The sequence below is a fragment of the Charadrius vociferus genome, unplaced genomic scaffold, assembly GCF_000708025.1.
Source record: "Charadrius vociferus isolate BGI_N301 unplaced genomic scaffold, ASM70802v2 scaffold802, whole genome shotgun sequence".
NCBI lineage: Eukaryota > Metazoa > Chordata > Aves > Charadriiformes > Charadriidae > Charadrius > Charadrius vociferus.
In genome coordinates this window covers 123,067-147,695 of record NW_009647415.1, presented here as the reverse complement: position 1 = coordinate 147,695, position 24,629 = coordinate 123,067, and the positions used below count along the sequence as shown (strand labels likewise).

Genomic DNA, 24,629 nt, shown 5'->3' with positions numbered 1-24,629 from the left:
TTCAGGCAGCTCCAGTTCCAATGAGAGGGGCCCGAGTCTGGAGCCGTCACTGGTGCTTGTCTCGCCATAGCACCCAGGGTCCTGCCGAGGCTGGGTGTCTCACCGGCGCGTTGGTTAAGGTTGGATTTCCCTCAGGCAACCTAGATCCACTCTGTAACGTTGTAGTTGGCTTGTGGTACGTGCTCCAAAGGTAAAACACGATCCGGCATCGCTGTTAAGTTCCAGGTGACCCATTTGAGTAGTGTCAAAATTAGCCACCAAATCAAATTATTAAATAGTCACGTTCTGATGGGGTTTAGCATCTGCCTCAGGATCAGTGTCAGTCTTTCATGCTGTAACCGCAAAGGTCGTCCCCTCTCATCCTTGAAACGCTTGCCACTGACTCAGCTTTCTCCTGCTGCTCAGCTGCGTGCTCTGTGTTCCAGGGTGACTGACAGGGTTGTTCCAGAGATCGTCAGGCAGATCCTTAAAAGATCCTGGCTCAGAACTCTTCCCTAGAACTGCTGATTTTAAGGTACTCGTCTCTCGCAGTTGTTGTTCAGCATCTCCTGTAGATACCACGAGAGCAAGAACTCCAGAGTCAGTGTGCATCAGCTCTTCTGTGTATGAGGGGAAAAAAGGAAGTCTTGCTTAAAGAGTTTGGCCTCAACTGCATTATTTTCCATTATTGTAATAGACAAGCACTGCTGCCAGGATATGAAGACCAGTAAGTCTGGTGGTTATTATTTTTTGTTGCATCTTGCAAATTAGCGAAAACTGGAATAAAGCAATGTTTTATTGACTCCTCCTCACTTTAAAACCTTTTTAGGAGGAAGTCCACTAGATGTCCTACAAGTCTTTGAAGCGCTGGGATGAGGATTCATACAGCGTACCGGGGCTTTCAGAAAGCTGTCGAGTAGGCTTTCGCAAAGTCTGCTTTAAAAAACCAAACTGGTTGAAAGACAAAAAGCAAAGGATAGGAATAAGCAGGCAGGTTCTACAGCAGATGGAGATTGCCAGTGATGGGCCACAAGACTTTCCAGATGAGGAGAGATGGAATTAAAAAAAGAGGCACGTGTGGGGAGATTGTCAGGGGAATACAATGGGAGTCTGAGAAAGTGTGGAGAAGTTGAGGGATTTGTTGTTTGTCTAAAAGTGAGAAATAAGGGACAGTCAGTGAAATTAAGCAGCAAGGTTAACTCCACGAAGTGAACTGTTTCCGCACAGCGCGCAGTTGTGGACCTCATTGCCGCAGTTGGTGCAGGTTAAAGGCTCCAAAAGGAGGTTAAGCAAATCCATGGAGGTTGTGTTCCTCAGCGTTAGTAATGTTTCTGATACTCCCACTGCTGAGGGGAAAAATGAAGCCTTTTCTAGCACATTCTTTGCTCAGAGCATCTGCGCTGACCACTGCTGTTCACCAGCATGCAAAGTCTCCCCGAAACCATCTTCCTGAAAGGTCTTCCTCCGGACCCTCCCAATCTGGGAAGTCTTTTAAGTCACGGTGGAGAATGAGAGCGTCCCAATCTTTGATGCCAATCCCAGTTCTGCTTCTGCAGCAGGAGCGTAATGTTTGAGGATCGGCAGACAGAAGCACAGGTGCTCCTCCCCAGACTTGCTGTGGTTGCAGTTCCTGCACTGCTTGCAGTGTCACCCGGTGGGTGCGCCTATCTCCGTTCCCCATAGCTGGCACCCAGTTCCAGGTTGGTTGTGCCGTCAGTGTCCTAGCTTGGCAGTGAGCTGTTGCGGGGGACAGCTCGCGCTTGCCAGCTTCCCCTCTTCACGCTTCGTGATCCCCTCGTGGCTGGGTGCTGGGACAGCACTCTTCGAAGAGTAGCTTGTTGGAGAGGTGCGATTCCCTCGTGGGAAGACTGCTCTCCACTCTCTGGGGGGACTACCGAATATCATTTCAGGGCCTCTTCCAGCGGGATGTCGGATTTCTTGCATCTTTGCACACACTGAGCAGTGTGAACATATGTGCTCTTGGATGTCTGTCACCATAAAGCTCTGTTAAAGTGACCCTGTCCATCAGTGAGGTCATAACAGACCCCGCTACGGCCATCTGGCACTTCCCTACCCCCGTGAAAGCCTGCACCTCTAAAAATAGACCTAGTACCAGGATCCAAGAAAGAACTTGAATTCCCATTATGTACCTTACTTTGACTCTGATGGTCCTGAACTACTACTTGAAGGTCTAGGTAAGCTAAGCCTTTAGGTCAGGGCCCAAAAAAATTAGATGCTGTGGGCAAAAGAGCGTACTCCCGAGGCATTGCTATTTTTTTCGGTTTGCCGGATGACCAGGCACACTTAATTTGTAAGGTGTGCTGCCCTCAGATAGCTGTAGCTGCGTCTGCATCCACGTACGCCGTGAGCTCCAGAAAAGACATTACAGGCTTTGGTTAAAATCCAGCTCATAGCCAGAACTTCAGTGGAGGCTGCCGTGGGGGTTGTAGGCACTAAAATGTCCTCTGGCCTGGCCACGGTCATATCTTCAGTGTGATCCTTTTGACTCTGGAGCCCTTACTTTACTAGAAACACCCAATTTTTGGTGTCAGTGTTCCTCTCTGTGGTATTGCCTTCATGTTGAGGACAGATGCAATGCTTTGTTCAGAGGATGGTTGCAGTTCTGTCCACGTGCACAGGGACAAAGGATTCAACCTGTTGGCGTGAGTCAGCACCGGCCATGCTTCAATGGGCCGGATCGTCTGCGTGAAAGCCTTCTGCAGGCATCTTCCAGTGGAAGACACGGGAACACCGGTTCTGTCTGCAGAGGGCAAGGATGAGAAGCGTAAATATGATTGAAGCACTTCTGTCCCATAAGAGTGACGCAGTTGGCAGGTGTGGAGATGGTTGTGCGTGTGGCATAAAGGGTTTTGGTGTAGATTCAGTGGTGTAAAGGCGAGATGTTGCATCCTCTGGAGGGTAGCTCCTGCAGCGCACCTCAGTGAAGAGCTTTGCTCTGTCTTCTCAGTAACCTCCTCATGTATCCGGGGAGAAAGCTGACGTGTCCTCCTGAAACTGTCTCCTCCTCAGCACTAGGCAAAGCCCGGTGGCCAGCAGGGTCATGGCAGGCGGCTCCTCAGGGCTGTGATGGATGACCACCTCTCTGCTCTGCTTCACCTGGCGCAGGTTTCCCTGGTCTCGGTGAGGATCCTTTATTCTAGCTCGTCGCCGTTCAGACACAAGAAATCCCCTCTCTGTCTCAGTGCTGTCATAGGCAGAACTTCAGGGCTTGTGCGACCCTTGGGCCGCGTCACCCTGTTGTGCAGAGCGTCGGAGGCCGAGATGGTAAGAGGGTGAAGCAGTGTCAAGCACCGCTGTGCCGTTTGCTGAGCCCTAGAGATCTGGGAAGGTGTGAAAAACATGTGAGTGTGTAAACGAAATGCCGCTCGGGGGCTCCTCTGCCCAGTGCCATGGAGACGCTGCAGCCCTGTTACTGGAGGAGTTGCCCTGGTTTGAGGCTGCTCCTCGGTGGGAAGGTAGCCCTCAATGGGATGCCCTCCACTAAAAATTGGTTCTTATTTCCCCTGCGTTGCGAACCGTGGAGAAGGAGCATGCCGAGTGCGTGCCGTGCCTGCCCGCTGCTGCCTCCGAGCGGCTTTGCCCCGTTTCCATTGCGCACGACAGCAGTGTCCCTGTAGTGGTGGGACAAGTGACTTGTGCAAGTGTTCAGAGCAAAAGCGCCTGTCCTGGGCTGTGCTGGGGAATTCGGTCCCCAGTGGCCTCAGCAGAGCCGTGGTCCCCGTAACGGGAAGGTGGCTGCTGGGACTTCATGAGCCGCAGATGGCTCCTGTCCCTGGAGGGGAGAGCGCTCTGGAGGGAGGTGGTGTGTGTGGCAAAGTAACCCAGGCTGTCAGTACCGAAGGTGTTTGCGTGGGTCTTCACACTCGGGTAGGGTCCTCGCACTTCTGAGTCCCCCCTTTGCTATGTGATCCGGGGCGAGGAACCCAAACTGGCCCGTGCTGGGTTATGGCTCTGAGGCCTCCTGCTGCTGCTGGCCTTCTGGACAGCAAGGGGATGGCTTTGGTCATGTCCCCGTCTGTCCTAGCACGGAGGTGTTGGTGCAGGACTGGCCGGCTTTACCCTAGGGTTTGGCTGTAGAAACCATTGGCACAAGCGATCTTCCCTGGGGGTAGCTGGCAGCTTGTGGGAGTTCCTGATCCTCATAGACTTGTTTCATATCTGTTTAAAAAAACAAACCAAAACCAACCAACAAGCCAGAAGAAAAAATCCCTACTGGGACTGTGTTGTCATCCCCCCTACCCTGATGCTGTGGAGGAGTTGTGGGCCTCTCCCAAGGGACGTGTCCTGCTGAGAAGTTCATCAGCTAACGGGCCGCTGGGCTGCATCACCGGGGGCATCACCAGCAGGGAGGAAGAATCATTATCCCACTCTGCTCGGCACTGGTCTGGCCACACCTGGAATACGGTGCTCAGTTTTGGTCCCTGCTACACAAAAAAGCTGTGGGCAGGCTGGAGAGAGTCCAGAGAAGGGCCACCAAAATGATGCAAGGCCGGGGAAGCCTGCCATGAGGAGAAGCTGAGAGAACGGCATTTGTTGAGCTTGTTCAGCCTCAGGAAAAGAAGGTTTGGGGAGACTTTATCATTAGGTTCCAGTATTTAAAGGGTGGCTACAAAGAAGATGGAGACTCCCTTTTTACAAGGAGTCACATGGAAAAGACATGGGGCGATGGGTACCAGTTACTCCTGGGGAGATTCTGATGGGGCACAAGAGGAAAATGTTTCATACGGAAAACAACCAACCATTGGAACAATCTCCTCAGGGAAGTGGTGGATTCCCCGGCGTTGGACACTCATAAGATCCAGCTGGGCAGGGGGCGGCGCCGTCTTGTCCAGACCGTGCCGCTGCCAAGAAAGGCTGGATGAGATGATCCTTGAGGTCCCTTCCCACCTGGGATTCTGTGACTCTATGGTTCTCAGGGGTAACATCTCCGGAGTGAGCCGTCTGCCTGGGGAGCTGCAGCGGGTGCTTCTCCCAACGCGTTGTGGCCTCTGAGGCGGCTGCGGACGAGGACTGCCCTCCCCGAGCACCTCGGCCCGTGCCGGAGGGGGGTGAAGTCGGACAGAGCTGTCCCTCCGTGAGGTCTTCGGGCTCAGTCAGAAATGACCACAGCTGCCAGGATGGCACTTCTGGAAATACCGTTGTTGCAGAAATGTGGATAAATCCACACAGAATAGCTGTGGAGACCTTCTGCTGAAGATAACCTGCTCAGGCCCTGCTTTCCTGCGTTTGTTGGTTCGGCGTTGTGGCTGTAGCCCATCTCCCCGCTCCTCCCAGGCTGGCAGCCGCGCCGGTAAATCCCCGTGAGAGCTACTGCACAGATGCTGCTCTCTGACTCATAGCTATTTGAGAGTAGACTTTCATTTTATTTGCATTTTTTCACTTACAGATAAGCTAAAAAACTCTAACAAGCATAATTGTGTTGCAAGTATAACTCGTATATTAAGGGCAAGAGGGACTAATACAGTTATCTCCTCTGTGCATTGGTGTAAGGCAGGCCAAAGTTCCACCAAAGGTATCACGTCTCGTATGGAAATTGTATGAAACTGAAAATGATACAGCAAAGGCTTCTAAAAGTATTCGCTCTCAGAGAAAAGTTGTGTTTGAACTTCACGGGATAAAGATCAGCCATGGGGACAGCATAAATTAGTTAGCCATTCCGCATAACGTACAGTAACGCCACAAATCACTGTGCAAGTACGTTCTTGGGCTTTTTGCTGTTCCCAGTCAGCGGGTGCAGGTGCCGCAGGGACACAAAGGAGTCCGCTCTCCTGGCAGCGCTGTGAGGAGGGGCAGAGTCACGCTCCGGGGCTTCCCGTGCTTTCTTGCACTTGACGTAAGGCGGTGGCTGCGGCAGCGGAGCCCCTGCCCCGGCGGGACCCGCTCCTGCCCCGGGAGCGCTGCCCGGTGGTGACGGAGGTGATGGACTCCAGCGTCTTACCTGCTCTGGCTCCTCCTCTGCGTGGAGCAGCACCAGGCTCCTCTCTGGTCTCGGGCACTGCGTGTCCTTCCCCCTCTTGGCATAGTTCAGCGTTTCTTCTTCTGAAATAATTCCCTTTCTCTTCATCACCGGCGCTCCGAGGCCGCCCCAGCCAGATTGGCTGCCTGGCACAGAGCCTGGAAGAGGCTTTAATTGTGGTGGCATCTGCTCATCAGCCTACGCAGAGTCAGGTGCGTGGGAGCCCGGCCTGGGACGCGTGGGTGAAATCCACAATGGGCAGCAGTGATGGCTCTGCCCGCGCCGGGGGGACAGCAGGGGAGGGGGGCTGCAGCGCCGCTTCTGGGACCTGCTATGGAACCACAGCTCTCCCACCGACCCCCTTCCCGGCTTTGGAGGGCTCTGCTCCCTGGTGTGGGAGCAGCACGGCTCGCCCTTGGCACCGAGGACAGCCGTGGCCAGGCTCGTGGTCCAGCCCCTGCAAGAGGATGATGAGACCACCCACCAGTTGTCTTCACTGGGAGCATCAGCTGAGTATGGTATCTCTTCCAGGGTGATGAGACAGTTCAAAAAGCAATGAATCAGTACTGCCATCCTGGGACGGGGCACCTGCGGAGCTCCTCAGTGGGAGTGTTGGCACAAGAAGTGTCCATGTACTCGAGAAGGCATGAATACGGACTCCAGCCTTCCCCATTCCTGAGACCACATCTCCTCTGACTTGTGTGTTACTGCTTCTAGATGACATTTCAACTTAGAAGATAGAATCTATTTTAAACCCTCTTTCTTGACTAGCACAGCCTAAGTGGTGTCTCCCTCCCTCAGTTCCTTATCTGCCTGGTGGCTCTGTGGTTTGCTGTGACCTTGACCTCTCAGGTGGTTTGATGTAGCTCTTGGATGATAACCATCACGTCCCCGCTGCTGCATCCAATGATTAAAGAGATCGCTTTCCAAAAGCTACTTGTCATTCCTCACCCAGTGCTGCGCTGCAGGCGTCCGCGGCGCTGGCCCGAAGGACGCGAAGCTGGTGACGTGGGGGAGGGTGCTTGTTGGGGCGCGTTGGCTGCAGGGTCCGGTCCTTTGCTTGGCTGCCGCGGGGTACGTCTGCCTGTTCACCTCGGGACCGCCCGCTCTTAAGGGGCGGCTTGTGGTGCAGGAGCAGTTGGTCAAAAAAGGATGGTGAAATTGCTGCCAATAAGTAGAGGTGCATAAATCTTGCATGTAACAAGATTAAACTGAATTAAATTAAGTTAAATTCTAAATAATATTTAGAAATATAATTCCAGCATTCTGCAGAAACAAAAAGATATATTTTCACATTCCAAAAGAGGGGGTTTTTTTCCTATTTGTAACCAGTGTTGGTGCCTCAGAGAAGAGGGGATGGGGACAATCCAGGTGTTGGAGGACGCATGGGAAAGGCACCCAAGCTTCTTGCCATTGCGCTCTGTCCCAGCGGGGCTCTCTGTCCTGCTGCTTTGAAGGCTGCTTCTCTCCCAGAACCTTTTCTCTGGCACATCCAGACCAGCCACGGGATGTTAATATTCCTGTATTTTTATCTGATGGATCAGGCAGACTTACCTAGAGAGAATTGCCTTTTTAAAACTTTACAAAAGCACTATACAGGCAGCATGTGGAGCAGCTGGAGGACAGCCTGCACCCATCCGCACGCTCCTCCTGGCTTCCAGGCCGTAGTTTTCCAGCGTTCTGTATTCCCTGTCCGCGTTTCCCCACTCGTGCCGGTCCCTCAGGGCTGCCTGTGCTGCTGCCTGCGTCTGGCCGAGCCCGTCCCACCCGGCTGCCCTGCTCCCCTCTTGTCCCTCTTCTCTAAGTATAGAGCCTCCCCCTCCACACCTATCTCCAAGTGATTCGCTCCTCTCCATCCATCAGCCTCAGTCCCCGGTGCCTCCGTGACGGCTCCATTAGACACGTGCTCGGCAGCGGCTATATTTAGGAGTCAGGAAAGGAATGAGCCTTTGGGCTGCGGACAGCCCATAAATCCACCTCCCGTCACCAAATCACCGTTCTTTTATCTGGAGAGGGATTGACAGAGGTGTTTGCAGATGAGGTCCAAGTGCCCGTGGAGGGAGGCAGGGCGAGGAGGAGGAGGAGGAGGCAGGGCAGGGTGGAGAAGGGGCGGACGGCGGGGAGCGGCGAGGAGGGGGTGCCGTCTGGAGGGGGCTTGCTGTGCCGCAGCAGCGCGCTCCCTCCCTCGCGGGGGGCTCAGGGGCTGCGAACGTCTCTTATTGAAGAGTGTCTTCGCGTGCCGTGAGCGGGTGGCTGTGCCCACCATCACTGTCGTGACCTGCACCGTGCCAGCGCCTCCACAGAGCCCTCCTTCCTTCCTTCCTTCTCCCACCTCACATTTTTCATGCATCCATGTCAAGTTGTAAAGAGTTGTGGGTGCACACTTGTTCAGAGGCACGGCAAACAGGGCTGGTCCTGTTGCCTTGGGTGTATTTCAGGCCTCTGCCATGTTTCCTCGTTCCTCGGTGGGAAGCGTTGCGGCATCCCCGCGGTGTGCGTGGCGCGCAGGCAGCACCGGCGCCGGGGGTCGCTCCCCGCTGCCGTTGTCTGGGCGCTCCCGCAGCAGCGGGGAAGGAGCCGGTGTGCGGTGCGGGTGCTGCCCCGACAGCGCGTCGGGGCACCCTTCTCCTCCTGGCCGCAGCGTGCTCTGGGTGTGCTGCTGGGGGTGGAGTGTGGCATCGCCCCCGACCCGGAGCTGAGAACCTTCTGTCTCCGCGCAGGAGGGTGAGCAAGGTGAGAAGCTGCCCCGGACGAGCCAGGCGAAAGGGTTGTCCCCTTGTAACGCTCTGCGGCGCGTTGCTGTGCCGATCAGTCCTTAACTTCTCCGTTGCTTGGCATAGCGTCTCTTTTTGCCAGTAAGATTAATTCATTGGTTCTTTGAGACAGTTTTTCCCAGGACTGCAAGGACGGGGCTTGGTGGACGACCACCTAATCGGAAGATTCACGGGGCGCCTTCGGCCCCCCTGGCACCGCCATGCTCCAAGAAATCTGCCTCCAGATTAGGTAAACGCACCCGGCGAGGCACAGCGCCGCGGCTGGAACGGCGCGTTGGGTCACCGGGGGCTGCTCCTGCACGGTGACGTCCCCCCAACGCTCCGAAGCGATGGCGCTGCGAGGGCTGTGCTGCTCCTCACCCAGCGCGCGGCGGTGTGGCCCCTGGGGCTGCCCGGGGGTTGCTGGGCACTCGCTGCTTCGGGGGGGGTTGGCAGAGCACCGGCAGTAATCTCTGCGATGCTGCATGTCCCACGCCTTGGGCTCGCACCGTTTTCACCACGTGCACCACTGTAAAAAAAATTTTGAGCACCCCCCCTACACACATATTTACTTATGTGTATGTGTATATATATACACACACATATATATATACATATGCCTGTGTGTACATATATACACCTGCATGTATATATATACACATATGTACCTGTACTACTCTGCTAATGTGCTGTGTGCACTGTAAAGCGCATACAAAAATAGAAACTAAAAAATAGCGAGGTAAAGATGGAATAAACACCATTTAAAAAATATTTTAAAATTTTAGTAGTGGTACAAAAAAATATTTCCTTCCCCCACCCCAGTGGATTGTCGTGCGCGCCCCACTTTGGAGACCGCTGCTGTAGGAGGGAGAGCCAGAGCCACAAAGCGTGGGATGTTATTCTGGGGGGACCAAGTGCCAGCGTGCCACAGCGGTTCCTCGGCTCTTCTGAGAAAGAAAGGAAAAGGCTAAAAAAAACATACCAAAAAACCCCAATGAAAAAGCATGCAAGAGGAATGGAAAAACAAGAATCAGGGGTGGAAGAAAAAGCAAGGCTGTGGTTTTCGGTAGTATAAACAAGTACTGTATTTGATGATTTTATTTCTAAACTTTGGTGAAGTTACTTGTTCTTTCAGCCTCGCCAATCGTCGGCGTGTTGTGCGTGTGAAGGGGAGGTGTGTGCTGGGGGAGAGGCTGCCCCGAGCAGGACAGACGCCTGTGCCGGTACGTCCCTCGTACCCCGCGCAGAGGCACCCTTGGGACCGCGGGCTCTGGGGGCAGCCAGCGCCTCTTCGGGGGTGTGAGAGGCAGGACGGGCTGTCGGGGGGGTGACACGGCCACCGCTGCCGCCTCCAGGGCTGTCGTCTGTCCCCGGGGGGGGAGTGGTGTGTGGCTGCTGTGGCGGCATCTCCCTCTGCCAGCGGCGATGGCTTCGTGTGGTCGTGAGACCAGGACGAAAGGTCTGAAAGTGCCTCCTGCCCTGAGCTTAAAACAGCCCCTTGGGTCAGCAGTGCTGTAGGAACAGTAAAAGCTGTCCCTCTGCTTTTGCAGCCCTTCCCACTGGCTGTTGCTGATCGGAATTCCAACACAGGTAAAAACAAATGTTTGTTTTGCGTTGTTCCTGCTTTGGGTGGAAGCGGCTTGTGTCCCTGCTGAAGAACACAAGGTGAATCCCGTCCGTACTTTGCTCTCTGTTTCCTCTCTTCTTCATCCCCTTTGTTCGTTCCTTCTGTCCGACCGCCCCGCTCAGCGTGCTTACAGACCCGCCGAGTCCCAGTCAGACCAGCAGCCTGCCCGCTGCTGTGCTGGTGTTGGTGGTGAGCAGCACCGAGGGCTTCAGGAGGTGACAAACAGAAGAGGGGAGTTACCTGGTAGTTTGGAGTCCCACCACCCTGCTGTGGCCAGGGGTGAGTTGGGTCAGTGTAACGTGCTCCCTCGGGTCGGCGTGAGGACCCAGTTGCTTTCGGCAGGGTGAGTGCACGGGAGTAACCCCGGCTCATGCGGTACATTTGGTTTTGGTAGTGTGATGCAAATTCCCTCTGCGTTAGGAGAGGGGTAGCTGGGAATGTCTGGCTTAGATGCTTTTCATCTCCCTGTCATGTCTCTCTTAAGCCATTACCTGCAGACCGTATTTGGGGTGTCTGCAGTGGCGTCTCTGTCCCCTTCGCCGGGAGCTGGGCTGCCTTCCCCCGGCTCCGGCACCCGGAGGCCCTGGCGCCTCCTCTGTTGTCGGCTTCACAGCTCAGGCTGGCGGGTTCTCTGGCGTTCTCACGCTTCTGAGGCAGGCAAGCGAAATCCGGAGTTGTTACACCCAGGAGGGGAGATTCGGTCCGAGGCGTCTGTCCCGAACCGCCCGCTGCCCCGGCTGTGGCCGAAGCGCTGCTGGGGATGGTGCCGGTGGTTTGAGTGGCAGTGGGTGTCTCTCTGGGTTCCCGGCTTTGACTCCTGTGCAGCTGGAGAGCTCGGTGACCACCGGGGGAGAAGGAAGGCTCACCAGGACTGTTACCGTCTCTTCCGTGGGAGCTGCGTCCCTCTGCGCTGGGACGTGCAAGATTGAGGTGGCCAAACAGAACACGGGGAGGAGCGTGGCTGCTGCCTCGGCACATGGAGCGTGTGCTTGCCATGCCAGCCGTGACTCTCCTCTTTGGCTCCGCTTTGGAGTCGTGGTGGAATTGGGCCCCTTGACGTGGTTTGGAAGTTTTGGTGAGGAGGTGTTGTATTGACGGCCGCTGTTTGTGTGCCTGTGGGGCTGTACGTGTGCACGCACGGGACTGATCACATTGACACACGTCTGCACCCCGGTTATTGTGTACGGATAAATGCTTGCATGGAAGTGGGGTTCACTCGGTGTACGCGTAGGGGAAGCAGAGACAGCGGAGAAGTGTTCCTTTAACTCTCAGCTTTGTGATGTGTCTTTTTTCTTGTAGAAACCAGAGAAGACAGAACAAAGCGTCTCTTCCGACATTATACTGTGGGCTCTTACGACAACTTCACCTCTCACAGGTAAGCGTCACCATCTTTCCTTTGTCATTAGGAGGAGATTCATTTCCATGGAAGAAGTATCTCCTTTCCCTGACGGAGCAGTAAACGTTGTTTTCATTTAATGGGAAGGAAACTTTTCTGGTTGTTTTGGTCAATTCAGTTATAGTCTGAGTTGTAAGTCCTAGATAAGGCTTAGGTGAAGAGAATGCTGAGACTGGAGGGTGGTCTGGCTCCTGTCTCAGCTGAGGAACTGGAGTTCTGGAGAATTTTTGGTGTGCTCCAGGAACTGAAGAACATGCGTTGGATGCGGGTGCGGAGTTACAGCTTTGCTCTGGAGGGGAAGAGAGGAGGATGCTGTTGTACAGGGGATGGCATGAAGGCAGCTGCCAGCAGTGCTGGGTGTGCTGCCTGGACCGCAGGGTGTTCTCGGGGCTCTTCTGGTACGTGGCAATTGGGCTCACTCACCGCGGCACGGAGACCGACCTTGGGGAGGCGGTCAGACTCGAGGGGATGAATCGTGAAAGCAGAGGGATGTTGCTGGTTTGTGGTTGGTCTTGAGCACATGTGGCTGGTGGACATGTTCATAGGAGGCTGAGCTTTGGGAACGGATCTGCAGGTTGGATTCAGGAATGTGCTTTTGGCACTGGGTTTCTTTGTCTGAGGGATAAATGTAGGGTTGCTCCGTGGAATACAATCCCTGCCTGCGGTCACACTTTAGCGCTCTTAAAAACTATTGGTCTTGAAAGTAATCGGATGGGTATTATTGCTTATGATGTGACTGGAGCAAATTGTGAGAATTCATTATACAAAAACTAAGTTATCCTCAAGTCTTGAAGCTTACCAACAAGGCAGTGAATGCGTTCTGGTTTACTGAGCTACTTATCCCAAATCTCTCCATCGATGTGAGCACTTTCTGTGCAAAGTAATGCGTGTGACTTGTTTTGATTTTCAAAAATCCTGTGACATGCTTCTTCAGGGCTGTTTATATTCTTAACTGATCATGGGGCAAAGGAGAAAATGCTGCTGTGACTCAGAAAACAGCAAAGAAGAAAAACAGAGGGGGAAAACAGTCCATTTCCACCGTGGCTGAATGCTACAGGGACCCCCAGAAGGTCTGTGCTGGGGTCATTGGTTGCTCTTGCTCTTAAAGGTCAGGAAATAAGTCAAAATTTGCAGATGAGACAAAATTACATTCCGTAAGAAAAAGAAGAGTACATGGATGGGATTGCATCCAGCTGGGTTGATAAACAGTGTGGTAGTAAAATAAACTTAATTCCACACGTGCAAGATAACACACACCAGAGGAAACACTGTGAGGTACTCCTGCCCATTAAAGATTTTTCAACTCTTCATAATTGCTTAGGAATAAAGATCTGACGTCAATGTGACGTCACAGTGAAAACATCTTCTTTAGTACTGAGGCATTAAAAAAAAGCAGACAAAAGAGTAGGTCAGAAAATACAACTAAAGCAGTTGTGAAGGAGGGTCACTGGTGACACTGGGTACTGGGTGGTCAAGCAGCAGCTGGGCACCAACACAGAAAAACAACAGGTAATTCATATGGGGAAAAAACAGTAGTAGTATTTCATGTTCAGTGAAGGTGTTGGACTGACTTCTGCTCAGGAACAAGATTTGGACTTTACTTTGATTCCAGTCCAAACCTGGAAAAAAAAAAAAAAAAATTGAACTTTTGGAATTGTTATAAAAGGAAAAAAAGAACAAAACGGAAAACGTAATTATTAATATCGTGCTATAAATCTGTACTACACCCACATCTTGAAACCTGCCTGCAGACTTCAGAAGTGATACTTGAGATGTTGGCAGAGAAAACTAACAGGTGCTCAAAACTGTGAAACATCTTCTGTAAGAGGTGAGACTGGATAGACTGAAACTCTCGAGCTTGGAAAGTGCTGATGGAGGAGAAGGGGGTTGGCAGAAGTTCGTAAGTTTGTGATCTAGAAAAGGTGAACCAGAGGTGGCTGGTCTCTGCCTGTCTTCCCGCGAAAGAGCGTGAGGCACTGAGTCATAGAGGCATTTAGATTGGAAAAGGCCAACTGTAAACCTGACACCTCCAAGTCCACTACTAGCCCATGTCCCTCAGCACCACATCTGCACGTGTTGAAACAAGAACATGGAAAGTGACCAAAAAGAGGAGGCTCTCCATCTAACGTACAATTAACCTGCGCGACTCCTTGCTGAGTGACACACTGAGTGCCAAAAACTGACAGGGGTTCAGGAAGCAGCAGGACAAATCCGAGGAAGAAGAGTCATTTGCCGGCTTCTGAATGTGAAGAGACCAGCTCTGACTCAGGGACTCGCTTGTTGTCCAGCAGCAGAGGCCAGGAGCACGTGGTGGGAGGTGTCACTGTTCTCGCTCTGCTCTGGTGGTGTTCCCGCTCGGGGCTGTGGCCGGGAGGTTGGAGGATGGACGGCCTGACCTGGTGCGGCTGCTGCTGGGAGCTGAGCGTGAGGTGGGCTTTTCTCTGAAGCCCAAAGCAAGGTTTGCCAGCCCTACAGGGAGCAGGTTTCAAGGCATGGCCTTCTCCTTGGCATCTTCGGTGGCTGCTGAAATGGCTCTGTGGTCGGGCACCTGGCCAACAGTGGTCCCGTTCCCAGTCTCTGAACTCTTCACTCCATGGTGGAGGAAGCCTGTGCATCTGACCCCTTCAGAGAACTGCACGGCAGAACCCCATGAGATACCATCCTGGAGAGAGGTGTCCAAGAGAGCGAGTTGGTATTCCAGGACAACCTCCTCCGAGCTCAGGAATGGCCCATCCTGACAAGTAGGGAATGGGACGGGGCAGCAGGAGGCCTGTGGGAATGCACAAGCAGCTCCTCGCTGAACTCAGGCGCAAGAAGGAGGCGTACAGGGGGTGGAAGCAGGAGAAGTGACCTGTGAGGCACACAGAGACGCTGCCCAGTCCTGCAGGGATGGGGTTAGGAAATCCAAAGCCCACCTGAGGTCGAATCTGGCGAGGCGTGTGAAGGGAAACGGGAAAAGATTCTGCAAGTGCATCGGCTGGTTGGAAGAGGGGAGAGCAGTGGGCGTTGTTTGTCGTGGCTTTGGTAAGGCTTTTGACACTGTCTCCTGTAGGGCTCTCATAGGTGAGCTGACAGAGTATGGTTACATACGTGGAGAGCGAGGTGGGTTGAATACTGTCCCACTGACCGGGCCCAGAGGGTTGTGGTCAGTGGCACAAAGTCCGGTTGGAGGCCACTCATTAGTGGAGTACCCCAGGGGTCAATACTGGAGCCAGTACTGTTCAACATCTTCATTAGTGTCCTGGGCACTGGGGCAGAGCGCACCCTCAGCAAGTTTGCAGCCAGTACAAAACTGGGAGAAGTGGCGATACACCTGATGGGTGTGCTGGCATCCAGAGAGACCTGGGCAGGATGGAGACAGGGTCAGAGAGGAACCTCACAAGGTTCAACCAAGGGAAATGCATCTGGGGAGCCTCCAACTGCGGAGATATACAAAACTTGCCTGGCCGTGGTCATAGAATGGTTGGGTTGAAGGGACCTTTAAAGAGCATCTAGTCGAACCCTCTGCCATGAACAGGGACATCCAACTAGACCAGGCTGCTCAGAGCCCCGTCCAACCTGGCCTGGAATGTTTCCAGGAATGGGGCATCCACCACCTCTATGGGCAACCTGGTCCTGGGCACGCTGCTCGAGCAAGAAGGTTGGACGGGATGATCTCAAAAGTCTCCTTCCAAGTTCAGCAGTTCTGTGAGTTTCCTAACTGGCAGATGTAGCCTGATGCCACTTTTGAGTCCTCTTGTTGAGCTACATCTCCAGAGGAGTAAACCTCCTGTTTGGGTAGTTATTTCCAGCCCGGCACATTGTGTGATGCGTGCTCCCAGAACCCCTTGCCAACCCGGACCCCTTGTCCAGACCCTTTCCTTCAGGCCAGTATGTTTTCTTTGTAAGGCAAAACAAAAACCTTACTTAGAGAAAGGTGCTCGTCCTATGGTCTGTGGGTCGTGCGTTCCTGCAGAGGAGCCCATCTCAGCTCTGCCTTGTTCTGTTTTCCCTCTAATCTGGGGGAAATCCCTCCACGGCCGTACCTGTGTCTGTGTGTATACGGAGCCGGTGTCGAGGCGGAGGGTGCTGGGAAGGGTGGCGGAATGGAGTCGTCTCCCACAGGTGAATAAGTAGCTGTCCCGTTTGTCTTCTAACTTAATCTCCAGGGTCCCTCACGGAAGAGGGCAGCTGGGAGCACAGTGCATGGGCTGTGCGGGTGGTGGCAGTTTTGCTGAGAGTGGCCCCGTTTCCCCAGGATCCGGCGGGGAAGGGGGGGTGTGCGCACGCGTGTGCCTTCACCTGCGCCCTTAGCCGAGAGGAAGAACACATCTTTCCACCCTGAAGTCCTCCAGGAGTAAGTGTCAGGGGGATGTAAAGCCTCTCCCACACCCCATCATCTATGTCGTCTTGCAGATCGTAGTCCTGTTGGTCTTGGCGTTCCCCGGCTGCCAATGCATGCCCAGTGCCGACAAACTGGGCTGCTCTGCTGACGTATGACTGGGACCTCCTGGGTCGCAGTAACCGTGCTGACACTGCCCGTGAAAACTTGGGCTCCGACAGATTGTGGTGGGTTGAATTAGAACAGACTGGAGGATTTTAGCTGCATCCCCGTAGTACAGTGCATAGTCACGCAACGTAAAAGCATGAGGACGGCCACTGTGGAGCACGCTACAGGTCCTTCAGGCCAATATCGTGTGCTGCACGGTGGCCAAGGGCAGGTGCTTCGTGCCATTATGAGAACGGAATAAGCAACCCAAAATATTATTCCTGCCTGCAGCAATTTTCTGTGCAGAGTCTTCCTGAGCCAGAGGCAATGTCTTTGTATTTAATAGCCTTTAATGGATCGTTATTCCGTTAATTTGCCCGATGACATGCAAGTCAAGTGCTTTTACTCTCTCTCCTGAAATGGAGAAGGAGCCAGCGTTGGCTTTGGTGGAGACGATGAGACAGTGGTGGTGCTGAACGTGAGGTGCTGTGTCTTCTGCTCCTGCTGTGTCAGAATACAGTGGGGAGACAGGAAACGAAAACGTTTCTTAAAGCGTATGTATGTGCTCGTCATTCACTCGTGGGCTGTCTGAGCACAAAAGTGAAACAGCCTCACTGTTCAGTAGGGCAAACCAGCGCGAGGTAGAACGAGTGGCCTTTGTTACCATCCTGGAGACCACGCGCTGGAGCCTGAGCAGCACCGGCCGCCCTCTCTGCAGGGGTGGGTGATGTGAGCAGTGCTGCTGGAGCCATCAGCCACCCCACCAGCAGAAGACGTCTCGCGACAGAGGCACCAGGCGGATGCAGAAGCACCGTTTCTGCTCTGAACTCTCTGGAGTTCAAAATGTGGCTGTTGCCCAAGCACAGAGATGGCGTTGGTGACCGGGCTGGCAGCGTGGGACCGAGCACAGGGGAGCGGAGCCGTCGGGGACGCAGGGTGCGTGTTATCAGCGTTACGGGATGGAAGTGGAGCTTGGAGTTGATAGTGTGCGGCTTGTGGACGTGGGGCAGCGGTCAGGAGTGCGGGAGTGTGGTATGAGGGTTCACATCGTGGTTTTAGGATTGCCTTAACAAATAGGACAAACAAAATTGATTTTTTCCCATTTTTAAAAAATATTAAACATTTGGGCCAATAGATTCCTTGAGAGCAGAAATTAAGAACTAACTAAGGTGCTGTAAGATCACTGCAGCAGATCGATTAACACGATTTGCAGGAGAGTGCTTATTCCATCATCTCTGACTTCACTGGAGGTCTCAAACGTGGGAGACGATTAACATAATGACAGTGTTTGAGGAACGACTTAAAAGTACTTGAGAAAATTACACACAAGTGACTTTAGATTTCAGGAAAAGCCTTTGAAATAGTTGCAGTTTGAATGGACGCCCTGTGCAGTAGAGCGGGGAACAGCATCCACACGGCTGCATTGGCGATTGGGGTACGGTATGTAATTTACTCTTTTTTGGCTTAATAAGGTGAAAAGAAAGCCACGAATGTATGGAGGGGTGTATTTGAGAGCATGAGAAAATATTAGGCTGTATACTGAATATAAGTATTTTCTTTTGCGGAATCAGCCCCTGGGGAAGCAACGTTTGCGAGTCGTTAACTTCATGCACGCGTTGGCAGTACGAGGTTGGGACGAGGTCTGCGTGGGCGGAGGGTGAGGGGCTGTTCTGGGACGGGTCCTCCACCTCTCACTGATCTCACTTTGAAGCGTAACTTTAGTTTAAGAAGAGAGCACGAGGCTGCTGCAGAGTCGAGGTGTGCTGGGGTGCACCCAAGGTCACCAGAGGGCAATGAGAGCCTTCGCCGGACCACTGAGGATGAGGAGCGCGGGACAGGGCTCAGCAAACCTAATCTGGTCTGAAATAGCAATAATGCAAACGGGGAGAGACGTCTGAGCTTGTTCTTACCAGAAAGAGGCAATCACAAAGGGAATTGACTTCTCTGATGAACTATGGGAATTGACTTCTCTGATGAACTATGTTAAGGAAAGAGATTAAAGTGATTCGAAATTAACTCTATAAAATTAAGAGCCCACATTCTACATGGCACAGCTGGCAAGGAAAAGAATTGGGAGCAATAGACAATTTAGGATTTTATTTTTTTTTATTATTCAATCACAGGGATTAGTTGACCAGGGAGAGAGATTACAACCGTTGAGTATTCACAAGCCATCTGGATGGGCCTCCCTTTAGAAGAGAGGAAAAACACGAAGAAGCCTCTGAGCAGGGATTTCTGTGCCCTTAGATGCTGTGACTGGCCGAATATTGTCAATACACAGAATTACAGAATAACTCAGGCTGGAAGGGATATCTGGAGATTCCCTGCATCACCGGTTGCTCAGAGCAGGGCCAACTAGACCAGGTTGCTTTGCATGTGTCCAGGGTTGGAGGTCCCACAGCCCCCTTGGGCCTTCGCACCAGTCTGGGTTTCCAGGGTGGAAAAGTTTTCTACGTATCTCATTATAATTTCTTGTGCTTCTGTTTGTGTCCATGGCCTCTTGTCCCATCCCTGTGCACCTCCAAGAGTCTCTTTCTTCTGTACAGCCTCCCATGAGGTAGTTGCGGATGGCAGTGAGGTGTCCACTGTCTCTCCTCCATGCCGAGGCAGCCCGGCACTCCCAGCCTCCCCTTCCAACCTGTCTGCTGGGGTGGACCGTGTGAGCAAACTGGTAACGTGATTGGTAAAATCACCCAGAAATCATTGGGACTGCACCAGTCGTGCTATTTCCCCTTTCCCCCGACGTGCAAGAGAGCAGTACCCGTGTTTGCCCCTCACGGGCGCAGTTCAGTGGCTGCCATTTCCTTCTCTTCCCTGGGTCCTGTTCGGGGGTCATCCATCCCTCTCGGCAGTGTGGTCGTAGCCCGTACTCCCCCGTCGATACGGGCGTCTTTGGCTCCGTCAGGCACCGGGATCCCCATCCCCTGAGCATCTCCTCTGCACAGTGGTTTCCTCGGGCTGTGCGGAGCTGTGCCAGCGGTGGGGACGTAGGAGCCGAGAGCTGATTCCCATTCTCCCAGACGGGACCAAGGAGAAGGAGTCGCTCTGGATTTCCTCGAGCTGTCTCATGGCTGTGTGTGGCTCTGTGACAACTTCCTTCGGTCTTCTCCATTTTGCAGTTTATTTATTGGCTGTTCTTGCCTCATCCGCCCACGGCGCGCGGTTAGTTTAGGATTGGTATTAAAACATGCTGGGCGGATGGAACCTCCCCCCGATTCCTGCTCCTGCCCGTTCCCATCTAGGAGGCAAGCAGCAGGCAGGGAGTTGGGAATCGCATCGGCTTTTTCTGTCATTCAGTCTGGTTGTGACTAATTAGCAGGCCCGGAGGGAAGCCATGTTACGGGCAGGGCTCAGCGGGGAGTGGGGAGAGCCGCAGGTAATGGCCCTGCAGGACAGGGCGTCGAAAACACCCCTGCGAAAGGGGTTTCGTGCTTAGAGACGGGGTGTGAATCGTTGAGAAACACATTGTGCAACTTCAGCTGGTGGCCAGACGGCAGCGGTTGGTCTGGAGAGGTCGCTGCGTTGGGCGCGTTACGGGCAGTGGGACTCTACAGCCCATCGAGTTGGGAAAAGGTAATTGGCACTGGGCCGGTGCAGCCTTCATTTCTATGGCAACAAAAGGGTAGAGGGAGGAAATTAAATCTCTTCTTGAAAAGGATTCTGTATAATCTCACTTGTCAAATTAACGTGCCTTCAAAATAGTCTTTTAAGATCTTTTGGTGAACAGTATCTTTTGGGACCACTTACCTCTTTCACGGAGAGTTTCAAGAACACGAGATGGGAAAAAGCGAGCTCCCCCCACGCCCGTGCTTCCCCTCGGCAGTCCCGGTGCCGCGGTCCTGTGCCACGCTGCTCAGCCTCTTCTGAAATGTAGGATTTCACAATTGGTGGGTAGTACAAGGCTTTGTGGCCTGTTTTGTACGAGAAATAGAACCAGGTAATGATATGACGAACGGAGTGAAGCAGAGCGCGGGCAGCAGCCGAGCTGGTAGGAGCGGTGGCCCCGCTGAGCAGCTCCCGCCTTCGGGGCTGCTGGCAGCGGCTGAGGGAGCTTCGGAAAAGGGAACTGTTTGCTCAACCCCGTTCATTATCTTCTTTAAAAAAGTATTCAGGGCGACTGGTTAGCGGTTTGAAGCACAGGCCCTGGGAAACTGTACGAACGATCTGCCCAAAAATTATTTGCCCGGTGCAGAGAAGTTCCTGGGGTTTCCCAATAGTTTTTCCTTTCTTTTTGGACCTGAGTGCCCGATGTCACTGCCGCAAATGTCGCTGTGGGTGAAACGCCAGAGCAAAGGGCTCGTGGTGCGGTGATGGGAGGGACAGCATGCACCACACACGGTATTTGCCGGGAGACGCGGTGAAGGGAGTCCTGTTTTCTGCAGCATATTTGCAATCAGTTTTGGTCAGGTAATAGGTGGAGTACAACCAGGACTTGAAAGAGGTGACAACTGGTAGAGCTGTTGGTCACTAAACACCTCGTCTGTCCAAGACTGAAGTCTTTCTGGCTCCTGCTGTCTGTTGGGTTGAAAGCCTTTGAAGCACATACCTGCTTAGTGATGGGTTCCTGTAGGGCATTTTACTCTGAGAGGTTTTGGAGTCGTGGGTAGTCCTCAGCAAGCATCAGCAGGGCAGCAGCCGATGACACATCCAGGATGTTAGGAAATAGGAAAGAAATAGAAAGTCTACTAAAAATAGCGTTATACCTCTATGTAAATCAATAATTTGAGTCTCTTACTTGCAGTTGTAGTTTACCCATCCAAATAAGAACCAGAGAAGGTTCAGAGACAACCAACAAGGGTGACCCAAAGCATGGACCACTAATCATTTGAGAAGAGATGAAATAGGCTGGAACTCTTCAGCTCGGGGAAGAGGTGCCCAAGGAAGATTTGACAGAGTTTTATGAAATCATGAGTAGGCAAGGAGAAGGTGAATATGGAACAATAGTGATTTCTCAGTACAAAGGAATGAGGTGGCACTCTGTGGAATTAGCAAGCAGCAAGATTAAAATAAAGCAAAGTACTTTGTCACACTGCAGGTGATTAAATTGTAGAATTTATTCCTACTGCATGTTGTGGAGGCCAAAAATATAAATGGATTTGAACTGGGAGTACAAAATTACTGAAGAGTAAATTTGTGACCAAGAAATGCGGTGAGCTGGAGGTGCGGAACGCGGCCACTGGCTTTCAGACACGGGGAAGGTGTCACATCGGGGGATCACTGGTCTTTGCTTCTGTTTCCTATACTCTCTCCTTTGCTGTTTGTTACTGACCATTACTTGTAACAGGACGCTGGTGTCACCGAACCCCTGGTCTTCTGCAGTGCCCTGTCCTTGTATTCTGGTTTGCAAAAGGACATCAGGCAGAAGGAATCAGCCTCCCTCCGTACTCCAGCATTGAGCGCCATTGAACGCTCAAGGCTAACTTCAAAAAAACCAACAACCCAGCAGCCACAAAGTCACAAATTCCGTAGAGGGTGTGCTCTTGTTCCTTCGGGCTAGCTGGAAGAATAAAACCAGCTAGACCATGTCGAAGCCTTTTCATTTCTTCTCAGCCACCTGTAGAGATGAAGATGACTTGGTTGTTTGAATGCTTTACAGCCATCAAACTTAGTTGGTTTTCTTCCATGTTCTTTGGTTCGTCTTTCTTTTCCTACCAACCGTTTGATGTCTTTGAGCAAGGCATGGATGTTTTCTCTGATGCTGCACTTTGTGTAATGGTTTTCTCCCATCTACTGAACGGGGGGGAGGAGAGGCTTTTGTCATCTATTGTTAGTGGAGAAATTCATCTTGTGTAACTTCAGACAGCGCAGTACCCTCTACCTGACCTTATCGTCAGGGTCCTCTTTATAGCATGGGGTTGCAAAAGGGGAGTTGCAGGGTGCAATTAATTTCCATCTAAAACAATCATTTAAGTCAGGTGAATCGTGACCTCGTTGTGCATCTTTGGCTCTGTAGGTTATGAGGGAACCACGGCAGTAGTAGCACACAGGGAGACGTGCACGCTGTCACCATCAAAACTTAGGCAAGATGTGTCCTACTCGAGGTGCTGGCAACAAAAAGCTCTTCATTTAACTGCCCAGTTAAACCCACTGGTTTGATGCAGGAGAATAGTCTTCCACAGTAAAATGTGACTTCAAATACGTTCCCAAACACGACGTGACTCGTGCCCTGTGATCAGTGCCTTTCTGTGTTGCACGAGGACTTGCTGCTGCCGTGGTCCCTTCCCCGTGTTGTGCCCCAGTACTGTGAAAGTCTTCAGCATCGTTATTGCTGTTTACTGACTTGGGGACCTGAAGGAGCGGGAGAGGAACCCACAGCCCCTCTGTTGACTTCAGCTCCCCACAGTGTTAGAGCATTGGGGCAGGCATCGTCCTGCCCTCGTCTGGAGAAGAATACTTGCTTGATGAGGGACAGAAGTCATTGCAAATGCCCTCAGTGAGTCACTGCAAATCCGGCAGATTTGTAGGCAGGATGAGAATTCAGAATCATGTTCACGGATAGAAACTATTGTTCGAAAACGCTTAGATGCAATTCAGTCAGGAGAAATGCAAATTACCACAGTTGCAGAAAAGCGATCAGCTGCGCAAATGCAGGAGAGAGAATGGAGAAAAGGTTCAGGAGTTACAGTGAATCCAAAGCAGAACATGGGTTACCAATACCACAATGTTGTAAAAGCCAAAGATAATGGGATGTTCAAACAGCAGTCCAGCAGACATTGTCCTTAGCTTAGCACTGGAGCGGTACAAATTGAGGAGCTGTGCTGAGTGAGTGCACGGTAACAGTCTTCAAATGCCTAATTTAAACTGCAGAGGTGGGATTAAACTCTGCACCGTGCCGTCTTGAATAGGACAAGAGGTAATCAGCAACAATCACAGCCAACAAAATTTGAGCTAGGCAGAAGGAGAAAATTTCTAATTATAAGGGCAGCGCAGCGTTAGAAAAGATTGTCCAGGTAGTTATTTAGAGGTCTCTCGTTGGAAAATAAAGAACATTTTAGACAAACGTCTGTTAGGAATGTTTTGGTATAATTGATTCTGCACTGGGACAGACTTTCTTCGAATCTCTTGCAGATGGGGTTTCTGTGATTTCTTTGTTATCGTTCTTGTACTAAATGTCGACAGTCGTTCATCAAGTGTTCCACTTGGATGGATGGGGCTCTGGGCCGCCTGCGTCGTGGCAAGCCATGGTCCTGTTCCTCGAGTGTCCTGGGGAAAGGGAAACAAACGTCTCTCTTCAACGTGACCGGTTGTCAGTGATTTGCACTTATTTCCTGAAGGCAGTTAGCAGCAGGCAGTGCAGGAGACCGACGCACCTCTCCGAGCTGTACCATTGCCTGCAGAAGCTGGAATTATGAAGAGCACTGTAGATTCTTACAGTATCTTCTCAGTGAATTTTGGTGGAGTTGTTTGCTTTTGATTAGAGTCTGCTGGTTCCTTTTCTCCCAGGCAGAAGATAATCAGATCATTATAAACAAATGAAATTAAAGAAACGGTGTCACATGCTCTTTCCTCCAGCACTTCTTCAGCTCACAGTAGTTCAATTAAATAGGTAAGAATTATCAGGAATGTTTTCTGTTTTGATAAAATAGGAGTGAGAAGGGACGATTACATTTAATTTGACGTCTGTGTATAACAGCCCATTAAATTTTACCTAGATGTTGTATTTGATTACAAAGGCTTTTGGTAGGCTGAAACATGAGCGTATTCACAAGAGTGAACTGTTCTTTGCCTCGAGAGCCCTTCCACAGTTTGGGGATTTCACAGACAGTTTTCCAGCGGGGCGCTAGCGTCATAGGATGCAAAGGAGGTGAAAACTGGATTTTTTACCAGTCTAATTTGGGGCATTATTTGTTCCCCTCTTCAAATACAGTAATTGTTTGACTCGGAGCACGCGAGCATCCTTGCAGGACCTCAGGGGACTGGCTCCTCCTGGCCATCGTCGTTTGTCCTGTTCTGGCCAGTTTTCGTGTTTCGGCTTTCCCTGCAGCAGCATCCGCAAAGGAGGGAGAGGGCAGGAGCGGGTGGGGGTGTGGGCACTGCACATGTCAATATCGGAAGCAATCCCAGTTCCCAACCGCCTCGTCCGCTCCCGTACGTAATTTGGGAAGCAAGAGTCCACCACTTTCTTGAGGCGGTGTTCAGCGTTTAGTTGCCCTCTCCAGTGGCAATTCTGCCTGATTTCAAGGCTCTTGAGTCGCAGCTTGAAATCTGATCTTTCTTTTCAGCATTGTTTGAAAATTCTAAAATATTGAAAGTATTTTTCTTTCAATATGTACCTATGTATAGTGATCTAGATGCCTCTTGACCTTCCCTTTGATAGGAATAAATCAAGCTGAATTTCACATTGTAAGACTTTTTTTCTTACTCCCGGGATTCTTTTTTCATCGCCTTGTGGTCTCGAATGTTTTTGCGTCATTCTTGAAGACGCCAGC

General features: G+C 51.9%; 1 protein-coding gene across 1 annotated transcript in view; it reads left to right on the top strand.

The window, feature by feature from the left end:
• The window catches only part of SHANK3 (SH3 and multiple ankyrin repeat domains 3), a gene marked incomplete at its 3' end in the record, with an annotated part of 167,645 nt that overhangs the window by 27,810 nt on the left and 115,206 nt on the right, over positions 1-24,629 (top strand). The window contains exon 4 of the mRNA XM_009880246.1: positions 11,636-11,711. Coding sequence (XP_009878548.1) covers positions 11,636-11,711 — 76 coding nt within the window. The remainder of the gene's footprint in view (positions 1-11,635; positions 11,712-24,629) is intronic.